This window comes from Prunus avium, chromosome 1 (assembly GCF_965620075.1).
Source record: "Prunus avium chromosome 1, drPruAviu1.hap1.1, whole genome shotgun sequence".
Taxonomy (NCBI): Eukaryota; Viridiplantae; Streptophyta; class Magnoliopsida; order Rosales; family Rosaceae; genus Prunus; species Prunus avium.
The window spans coordinates 59385990-59397136 of record NC_142284.1 but is presented as its reverse complement, the minus strand read 5'-3'; the positions used below and the strand labels follow the sequence as shown (position 1 = coordinate 59397136).

General features: G+C 37.8%; 2 protein-coding genes across 4 annotated transcripts; both read left to right on the top strand.

The window, feature by feature from the left end:
* Positions 1–5258, top strand: LOC110750735 (TMV resistance protein N-like). 3 transcript variants are annotated; one of them, XR_015835765.1, is made up of 6 exons: positions 1–611; positions 922–2026; positions 2249–2524; positions 2615–3532; positions 3629–4325; positions 4404–5258. XR_015835765.1 is itself a non-coding variant. In XM_088252993.1 (5 exons), exons 1-5 carry the CDS (start codon positions 112–114, stop codon positions 4244–4246), a joined length of 3129 nt encoding a protein of 1042 aa, XP_088109119.1. In that variant the 5' UTR covers positions 1–111; the 3' UTR covers positions 4247–5258. The 3 variants fall into 3 exon arrangements, 2 of the variants coding, with proteins under 2 accessions (XP_088109119.1, XP_088109113.1); XM_088252993.1 differs by having other exon boundaries at positions 3917–5258; XM_088252987.1 differs by having other exon boundaries at positions 3629–5258.
* On the top strand, positions 5227–10032 carry LOC110750764 (Protease-associated (PA) RING/U-box zinc finger family protein). Its single transcript, XM_021951127.2, has 4 exons — positions 5227–5480; positions 5709–5939; positions 7278–7682; positions 9200–10032. Exons 1-4 carry the CDS (start codon positions 5231–5233, stop codon positions 9778–9780), a joined length of 1467 nt encoding a protein of 488 aa, XP_021806819.2. The 5' UTR covers positions 5227–5230; the 3' UTR covers positions 9781–10032.
* The last annotated feature ends 1115 nt before the right edge of the window (positions 10033–11147 follow it).

Sequence of the window (11147 nt, the reverse complement as noted above, 5' to 3'; positions counted from 1 at the left end):
TGTGCCCTGCTGGCCCTGCAAACAAGGAACATAAGTTGACTTGCGTTCTCTTTAAGGGAGGAGCCGGACTCATATTGCAATTCTTGGAAGCACTTGCAGTCCCTAGTGCCAATGAGTACCAGCACAACCCATGAATCCTTCTCTTCAAAGCAATGGATTTACGACGTGTTTTTGAGCTTCAGAGGTGAAGACACTCGCAAAAACTTCACAGGCCATCTCTACATGGCATTAAAAGAGGCCGGAATCAATGCCTTCATTGACGACAATGAACTGAGGAGAGGGGAAGATATAACAGCAGAACTGGTGCAGGCAATCCAAGGGTCTAGAATCTCTGTGATCGTCTTCTCGAGGCGGTACGCGGATTCCGGTTGGTGTCTTGAGGAGCTGGTCAAGATCATGGAGTGTAGAAGAACAGTGAGGCAAATGGTTTTGCCAATATTCTATGATGTTGACCCTTCAGATGTGAGAAAACAGAATGGCTGTTTTGGGCAGGCATTTGAGAAACATGAAGAGCGGTTCCTGTTAGATGTTGATAAGGTACTGAGGTGGAGGTCTGCTCTCACTGAAGCAGCCAATTTGTCTGGCTGGGATCTTCGGAACACCGCAGATGGGTAAAATCACTAATTTCCTTGGGCATTTCCTGCTCTCTTTGATTTTTTTTTTTTGCTGACCCTGTTTTAGTTTGTTGAAGCCTCTATTTTTGAAAATGTCATTTTAAACCCAAAAAAATATATATATTAGAAGCTGAAGTTGTTAGGTTGTGGCCAACATTGTTCAATGTTCTAATAAGATGAACAACTGTGACATGAGTGATATTTGTAGTAGACAGAATCTATTGTCATAAGGAATAAGTTACTGATTCAGTTTAATCTTCTAGTTTCATAATGAGTCTTAGTTTGTTCTTCTGAGTTTCATTAACAGGCATGAAGCAAGGTTTATCAGGAAAATTATTGCCGAGATTACTAGACAGCTGAACAACGCGTACTTGTTCGTTGCTGTCTACCCAGTTGGAATAAATTCTCGCGTGGAAGATATGAGTTCTTACCTAGGTGTTGGATCGAATGATGTTCGCATGGTTGGAATTTTGGGGATGGGGGGACTGGGTAAAACAACGATTGCCAAAGCCATCTATAACCAATTTTATCATAGCTTTGAAGGTAAAAGTTTCGTGGCAGATGTTAGGGAAACGTCAAAGCAACCAAATGGTCAGGTTCGTTTGCAAGAACAACTCCTATCTGATATTTTGAAACCAGCCAAGAAGATAAAGGTTGGATGTGTTGATAAAGGGATCAATATCATAAAAGAAAGACTAGGATGTAGAAGGGTACTTGTCATAATTGATGATGCAGATCAAATGGAGCAACTAAGGGCAATAGCTGGAAAGCGTGACTGGTTTGGTTCAGGAAGTCGGATTATTATAACAACAAGAGATCAACATTTGCTAAAGCAACTTGAAGTGGATACAGTGTTTCTGGCTCCAGAAATGAATGAAGAAGAAGCTCTCGAGCTCTTTAGTTGGCATGCCTTTAGAAATAGTTATCCTAATGAAGGATATCTTGATCTCTCAACAAGTGTAGTTTCTTACTGTGGAGGTTTGCCACTAGCACTTGAAGTTTTAGGCTCTTTTTTATTTGGAAGAAGCATACCAGAGTGGACAAGCGCATTGGAGAAATTGAAAAGAATTCCTCATGACCAAATTCAGAAAAAGCTCAGAATAAGCTTTGATGGGTTAAGCGACGATAAACAGAGGGATATTTTCCTTGATATATCTTGTTTCTTTATTGGGAAGGACAAGAACTATGTCAAACAAATATTGGATGGGTGTGGCTTTTTTGCAGAAATAGAAATCAGTGTTCTCCTTCAACGATGCCTTGTAACTGTTAGTGAAAGAAACAAGCTCATGATGCATGATTTGCTTCGAGACATGGGAAGAGAAGTTGTCCGTGAAAAATCCCCCAAGGAACCTGGAAAATGCAGTAGATTGTGGCATAAAGAAGACATAAAAGATGTATTAGCAAAACACTGTGTAAGAACTTTCTCAATCAAATTCTTTTCTAAATTAAATGCACGTTATACAACAGAAGCACATGCTTCCCACGTCTAACAATTCATCATCTTTCACATGCTTTCATGTTCAGAGGATATAAATCTTGTTCAGCTCTTGCGATTGTGATCATGGATTCATGAATATAAATCATCTTTCACATGGAAATAACTCCTTTGTTTACTTTTTTATTTTTATGTACAGGGGACTGAAGAAATTGAAGGAGTAACACTGAATTTGCTAAGATCTGATAATGTAAGTTTCAGTACAAAAGCATTTGCAAATATGCAGAGACTGAGACTGCTCCAACTCAATTACGTACAACTCACTGGAAGCTACGAATATCTTACCAAAGAGTTAAGATGGCTATGTTGGCATGGTCTCCCTCTAAAGTTCATACCAAACAGCTTTAACCAACAGAAACTAGTTGCTATAGACCTGCGTTATAGCAAACTCACGCACGTTTGGAAGGATCCTGGGGTATGTAGCAGTAAAGATTTGCTTAGGTTTTGTACATTTTCTTCATGTTCTATTTAAATTTTGATTTCTGTCTTCCCTTTTGTCTAACAGTTGCTAGACAAGTTGAAGATTCTTAATCTCAGTCACTCTCATTACCTACAACGCTCGCCAGACTTTTTGAAACTTCCAAATCTTGAGAAACTGATGCTCAAAGACTGTAAGAGTTTGTTCGAGGTGCACCCGTCTATTGGACATCTTGAAAGACTTGTTTTGGTAAATTTGAAAGATTGCAAAATGCTCAAGGATCTTCCAAGGAGTTTCTATGAGTTGAAATCTATTGAAACTCTTGATCTTTCTGGCTGTTCAAAATTTGCGAACTTGGATGATGATTTAGGGAAGATGGTATCATTGACAACTCTTCTTGCGGACAACACAGCCATAAGAAAAGTACCTTCTACAATATTACGACTGACGAACCTGAAATGTTTATCTCTGTGTGGCTTGAAAGCATCACCATCTAACTCATTGCCCTCTCTTTTCTGGTCTTGGGTATTGCCTAGGAAAATTACTAAACCAACTAATCTATTGCCCCCATCATTACGAGGCTTAACCTCTTTACAAAGATTATCTCTTGAAGACTGCAATTTAACTGATGATGCAATTCCTAAGGATCTTGGGAGTTTATTTTCTTTACAAGAATTGAATCTACAAAGCAATAGTTTTCGTAGCCTGCCATCGAGCCTCAATGGCCTTTCCAAGCTTCGAAGGCTAATATTGGATTATTGTGCAAACCTTAATGCAATCCCAGAGTTACCAAACAATTTGAAATCCCTGGAAGCGAGAAACTGCATTTCACTGGAAAGAATACCAAATTTATCAGAAATCTCGAATATGGATACTTTGAGTCTGACAAACTGCAGCAAACTCATTGAGATTCCAGGCTTGGTTAAGTTGTTAAAGTCCTTGAGATTCATTCGAATGGAAGGCTGCAGAAATATCACTGATGCTCTTAAAGAGAACATCCTACAGGTTCTCTCTCTCTCTCTCTCTCTCTCTCTCTCTCTCATAACACTCACACAAAAACATGCATGCTTTGCTCATACAAATCTTACTCTGCCTGTATAGGGATGGACTGTGAGTGGATTTGGAGGCATTTTTCTCCCTGGAAATAATATTCCTGAGTGGTTCCCCTATGTTGATGAGGGCGCCTCAGTCTTTTTTGAAGTGCCTCAAAATATTGGTTGTAATTTGAAGGAGTTGATTGTGTGCATTGTTTATTCTTCATGTCTCGATAACATAGTATCTCAAGATCTTACTAGCATTTCAATTATAAACTATACCAAGGGCACAATGCGTACCTCAAGGCATGTTGCAATAGACGTGGTAGCATCTCATGAAGATCATCTTTGGCAGGGAAATCTATCAAACAATGTGTTCAATTTGGAGGGCTGTGATGAAGTTGAGGTTATCGTAGATTTTGGACCCCAATTTAGTGTGAAGAAAACAGGGGTCAGTCTAGTGTGGGACAAAGTTATGAATGATAAGATGATACAATATGCTTCTGGCTCCAGTGAGGATGCTAATGTTCTTGGCGAGGACAATGCTCAGGCAGACATTAAGTCAAAGAGAGCGCTTGCTGATGGCGATGCAGGACCAAGCCATGGCTCGTCTGATGAGGATCGACCTCCCAAACGATTGAGGTCCGATCCCAATACTGAAATGAGCATAGATGAACATGTGTAGCATCAAGGCTGAAAGGGTGGTGTGTGTTGTGTAATATTATTGCATTATATTTCGAAACAAGATCATGAAGGCCGAAACGGTTCGTTAATCTGACTTCTACAGCTAAAGTTATGAATTACACAAGATTTGATGAATCTGGAATGGTTTTCCATTTCAGGTCGCGCCAAGGAGAAAGAAGGCAACCCAGCAATTATGGGATATTATCCACTTCTCATATATTTTATTCTATTCAAGTAGGGCAATCACCAGCTGCCACGTGGCACCTACAAATGGACCAATTTCAGAAATTCCTTAAAAATACATCTGGGACTCTGAAAAATTCACCGAAAAATGTTACAAACTCGTAATCACGTGTACTTTCAACTTATGACATCCAAACCACCATTTAACCTCAATAAAATTTTAAATATTTTCTTCTTCACTTCTAATTAACCACAAATCAAATTAATCCACATAAATTCTCAAAAACTCTATAAAACTCTCTGAAAATCAAACACTAGTTTCTAACCACCTCAAAATATTCATGAACTCATGCTTAAACCACCAACCCCCAATAGTTATTTGGTTTGGTTTCTTTCTTGGTCTTAATTCAAGTCAAAACAAAGTGGACCACTTAACGGTTGACTGATTTCGTAGCAAAAACACATCATATAAAAAAAAAATATATAGAGATTAAATATTGCAAATTAGGTCAAGGCTGGTAAGGACAATTTAGATATTAACCCACTTCTTTTGTTTTTTGTGAAAATATATAACACCGCATTATTATTATTATATATGATAGTACACGTGATATGGATATGAAGTGACTATTTTGTTTTTTGTTTTTTTTGGGACAAAGGATATGAAGTGACCGAGTTGCTGTAAAATTGAACCATCCCTTTTAGGTCTCATTGGTTATCTCCTATTTATAAGTAGTAGAAATCAGGCATGACAGAGGAATCAGAGTATAAGAAGATTTATATGCTCTGAAAATGGAGACCGATGTTTCTATCCATCGCAACTACACTAATATATATCATCATTTTGCTTCTCTGTCCTTTTCTGTATAACTACTTGAAGAGTTCAATTATCAGGATTGCTAGGGTTTTTGTTTCGAGATTGATGATCACAATGAATCTGGTCGTGGTTTTGGTGGTGTTTCTGTTTGGACAATTTTCTATGACGAAGGCCAACGTGGTGCTGATCGGGAACAATGTCACTCTCTCTTTCGACGACATTGAAGCTAATTTTGGTGAGTTCTTGGTTTTCTTTTTAATTTTTAATTTTGGGTTTTCTTTTCTGGTTTAATTTCTGTTTGTTTGCTGAGAAATTGTGGGGAAGGAAGGGGAATTGGTGTTTTGGGTATAGAAATCATGCGTCTTGTTAACTTTTCATGTGTTTTAAGAGGAACAAAAGTAGCTGGAGGCAAACTAATAATGAGTTTCTTGATTTTTGTGGTTGACAATGATGTTTGTTTCAGCTCCAGCGATTAAGGGTTCTGGGGAATGTGGAGTATTGTATTTGGCAGAGCCTGTGGATGCATGCTCGACATTGACAAACAAAGTTGAAAAAGGCACGAATTATAGCTCCCCTTTCGTTTTGATCATAAGAGGAGGGTGTGGTTTTGAGGAAAAAGTTAGAAGAGCTCAGAAGGCCGGGTTCAAAGCTGCAATTGTCTATGACAATGAAGACGGCGGCGTCTTGGTTTCAAGTAATGACCTTTTTCTATTACAATTTTCATGCATAGTGTTTTAATTTTGAAAGTTTAATATTTGTTCAACAGTTCCGGATCAATTAAATGTAGGTGCTAGTAAAGATGTAAAAAAACACTAGTCTGTCTAGGCTCACATACTTCTTATTGTGGGAAAGAAGAAAAAAATGAGATTCTGTTGGTTTGTGAGCATGTCTGTGGGATGAACATCTCTGCTAATGCTAAATTTAGTGATGAAGTATGAGCCTAGAACACATACCTCTGATTAGTTTAGTTCATCTGCACCATTTACTTTTTTTAATTTTAGAATTCCAAGTTGAAGAGCCATTTGGGAAGTCAAAAAGGATCATTTGGTGGGATTTACTGTCTTGCTCCCAAGACAAAGGAGGATTCCGGGTGGGAAACTTCATCAAAGGATCATTTGGTGGGATTCACTGTCGTTTAAAAGCTGCTCTGATTGTTATTTTCATTCATAACATTTTGCTTCATTTATCACTCGATGGCCCTCCAAGCTCTTCCTCCCCTCCAACCCCAAATTTGCAAAACCCAAGCCCCAAATTTGGTTTTTTCTATCCTTATTTCTCTTCCCAGCAGACTCAGATGTCCTACAATCCTAGCCTACCAGTTCCAGTTCACGCCATTCTCTCTCTCTCTCTCTCTCTCTCTCTCTCTCTCTCTCTCTCTCTCTCTCTCTCTCTATGATTTATGCTTGAATAATAGATTAACACTTTGTTAAATATATTATATTTTTACATTACAATAATTCAATGCCCGAATGGCTCACGTCTCAATGCCTCAAGGCTCACACCTCGCCTTGAAAGATGTTAAATGCCTTGCCTTTGAAAACATTGGCACTACTATAGTTCTTTCTTAACAAAGTGTTACCTTGTAGACTTTTTTTTGTAATTTTCAAGTCATTCCAGGAAAATTATGAATGCTGGCATGATGTATCCCTGAAAGAAATTTCCATTGATCTAGAACAGAACTGTACTTTTAGCCTTAGTGATGAAGGGTGGAGAACTGGAGTTAAAGGGCAATACTATTCTTGACCTGCTAGCATGGTATTTTGCAGTTCAGCACCCAATCTGCTACTCTTTGTAGTGCTGTTGAACCTTCCATGAGTAATTTAAGAATACATATATGCAGTAGAAGATACACTGACGCCCCATCTTGTTCTTAGATTTGTGATCACATGTTTGTGTGTTTGCACTTTATTGTCTATTTCTATATAACCTTATTTGTCCTCCCAAGTGGTATAACTTTAAAATTCTTTAGTTTAAGTGTAATTTTCTTTTTCCCTTTCTAGAATCTCTAATTCTCATTTTTGTGGAAATACAGTGGCAGGAAATTCAGCTGGTATCAAAATACATGCTGTGTTCGTTTCAAAAGCTTCTGGTGAGATACTGAAAAAGTATGCCGGACTTACTAACATGGAGCTGTGGCTAATCGCAAGCTTTGAGAACTCAGCGTGGTCAATCATGGCAATCTCTTTCATTTCCTTGCTTGCCATGTCTGCAGTGTTGGCTACTTGTTTCTTTGTTCGCAGGCATCGAATAAGACGAGAAAGGCCCCAAGCTTCTCGTGTCCGAGAATTTCATGGGATGAGCAGTCGCTTAGTAAAAGCAATGCCAAGTTTGATATTTACCGCTGTTTTAGAGGACAACTGTACTTCAAGAACATGTGCTATATGTCTTGAGGACTATAGTGTTGGAGAGAAACTCAGAATTCTGCCATGTCGTCATAGTAAGTTTCTTTTTTTGTTCTTATACCATATCAAAATATTGTTCTTTACAGTGCATTTTTTGTTTGATTTGGTGGCCTGGTGTTTCTAGCATTAGCATTTTGAGCGCATATATGATATAGCTAATGTTTATGGGTTGGACACATTTGGTTGCTCGTTGTTTCCCAATTATCATTATTCAGAAGGTTGCGAAATTGTTAATATGTGACCTACTCCAATTGTATGGTACAGCTGGTCTGTCTTGATGGGCTTGGTCTTAATGGGATTTCAAAGTCACTTATCTATTTGAAGAAAACATATAGGATCTCAGAAATTTATCTAGCTGAGGAAAGAAGAGCTTATTTTCTGCATTCTACTAACCCTAATTTTGGTGTCTTACAAGTCTGGAAATTCTGATACAAATTTTGGGCAAATATCTATTGTTGTTTGAAGCACTGAATAGTGGGTTCCTAAACCTAGAGAGACTATAAAGGGTAGACTAGGGGTCTAGACAGTGGCACAGGAACTAATGTTAACATATCGTGGCAATATTAATTTGTTATTTGAATGCAGTTGTATGCTGAAATGTCCAAATTGGGTCCTGTATGATACTGGGAGGTAGTTTAATCTTACTATGGGAGTTATTGTTAGCAAAAACATTGAAAAGTTTAGGATCAAATCCAGACCTCAACAGAGTGTTGGTGAAACTTACGTATTGCATATTCATGTTTAATTAGGCATGCTCAGAATTTATTGGACATACTTTGTAGATTCCAAGAAAGCATTATAGTTTTGCATTTGTAACATGGTTAGAGAAAGTTGACACTCGAAGATTAGGATTATTGACACGGTTTCAACACTAAAGCAGTGTTGAAAGGGAGGGAGCCTTCCTAAATTTTATATCATTAGTATATTATTCTCTTTCAAATTTGGCTTCCATTTGTGTATCATTTTCATATTTGCAATTTCTGCATACAGGCTAGCACCAACCCTCGAGTTCATTTACTGGATTCTGTAGTTGATTCTAGACAAGATATTGAGGCCCTGTAGCCTTTGTCTTGAATTTTTCAGTCAATGTATCTGTTTGCACAAGTCTATCCAGAAGTAGATTGATTAGGAAAATTGTGATAAATTATTGATTTATCTGGTGTCTAATTATGTGAGTTATTTAAAGTTTAGTGGATCGAAAATTTCTGTTTACAAGTTTACTACAAAGTACAAACTCTTGATAATACTTTTTGAAATGGCAATTTAAATTTCTGCTTATGCTGAAAGTTCAGCTACCTTTCCAGTAAAGAGAACGTTGTTAGTGGTGAACATTGAATAGTGATAAATGTGAAGTAGCTGTTGGGAAAAACATTTTTAAAATCTCCCACTCTGATGACCTGCTATGATATAAATCTAGATTAATGCAAGTTGTTCAATGTCGAAGGTTCTTGTATACAATCTGTAGAATATTGAACAACTCTCTTCAGCTGTAGATTTTCATTAATAATTATTTAGTGCATATCTGACAGTAATTTTCCTTGGATTTTGACAGAATTTCATGCTTTCTGTGTGGATTCTTGGCTTACTTCATGGAGAACCTTTTGCCCAGTTTGCAAGCGTGATGCAAGAGCTAACACGAGTGATCCACCAGCTTCAGAATCCACACCTTTGCTTTCATCCAGCCCATCATCATCCGTGGCCTCTTCTGTACTTTCGTCTATGAGATCATCTCTAGCATCATCTTCAGCCATGCAGATAGTACCAGCATTGTCGCAGTCTCCTTCATATTCTCTTTCTCACTCTCATGCTAGCGCAACTCACATTCAGCAGTCTCTTAGGTCCTCGTACCGCCAGTCCCCTTCTATTAGTGTCAGCAGAAGCTCAGTGGACCTCCGTAATGCCTCGTCCCAAAGATCTCATGCTTCCTATTTTGTTTCCCCCAATTCCTTTGGTTACCCATCTTTTTCACCCCTGAACTCAAGATACCTGTCTGTTGCACACATTCCAAGCCCTAGCAATGCGTCACCAAGCTTCATCAGCTCGTCCAGTCATCAACATCATCCACTACATTGTAGTGAGTCAGCTGCAACATTTTCTCCTTTTGCTTCGGCCCAATCTCTTCCTGAATGCTGATCGAAATTTACAAAATAGTCTGAGAGGGAAGTGAATCCAGATGCCTTTCATCATTCTGACCTCACGTTACTTTTTGAAGTATTGTGATTGTGGTCATATGATGTGAATGCTTGTATGCTAGAATTTACACCTGAATGTGTCTTGTTACCACCTCACATGTATATTAAATATTTACGTTGTCTATAAGTTTAATTTGCAAGTTATGTTTATGGTTCGTATTTCTATATTGGACGTTTATCAAATTTTCACAAAGTCAAAGAGTGAGTTGTGTTGTGCTGTGTTCAATATTATGAACATTGCGTTTGATTTTCGGCATTGGTTATTAGGGGGCGTTTGGGATTGTTTTCAGAAGAAATAATTTACTTACTTTAAAAGTGTTGGTAATACCAGTGTTTGGTAAATGAAATCCCCTTTCTCTCACATTAGAGTAGTCATCTTTGTTTGTGGGTATGGTGTAGCTTTCACTAGTTAGCAGACGACTCTTCTTCTTCTTCTTCACATAGTTGCTGCAGATCTTTAAGCTCATCAGAGACAAATTATTTGCTAACGGCAACTACCCACTCATCAAGTCATCAGTAAGTTTATTAATCTCATTACAGTTTTATTTTAAAGGCATGGTAGCTCTCAATTTTTCTCCAATCAGGGTTTTGTCTTTACTATGAGATTCGGGGGAGGCTACTTCATGATTAGATAAATTACATCTTCCTCTCAATTAAAGGATTTAAATTTCAATTGTGTGTGCCATCTGAGTTTGTGCTTATATCCTAATTGTCATTTAGATCGGGTTCGCTAACTTCATGTGATTAACAAAAAAAATGTACTTTTGTGTCTGTGAAGTGTTGTAACCTCTGTGGCTTTTCCTGTATTTCTCTTGGGTTTTGTGAATATGACACCTCCTTTGCTCTAGTCTACTTGGGTTATCATTTTATTGTCCTGTGGGATTCACATATCCTAGTTGTCAAGTTTGACTTAATTTTTTGGAATTGAATTTTAGCCTAGTTCTGGCAAAAGGTTTTATGGTGTGAATGTAGATGGTGCCTTGCACATCCACATGTATTTGTGGACCTAATTTCAATTATAATTTTTCTGCACTCCATTTATTAAGTGAGTTATTTGCATTACCATATATTATGCAATTATTTTGTGGTTGATTCTGCACAACTAGTTATTCTTATAGTTTTCAAAATGATATACGGCTGTACAGGGTTACTATCAGAAAAGTCTGTTATACTGATATTCATAACTCAACAGTGGTTTGAATTATGTGTTGTTCTCTCGCAAGACTTAAATTTTACATTCTCAAAATCTATACAATGTTATGCTAATAGTCATTCCTAGATGTGCCAGGCTTCCTGTACCACCTTTTG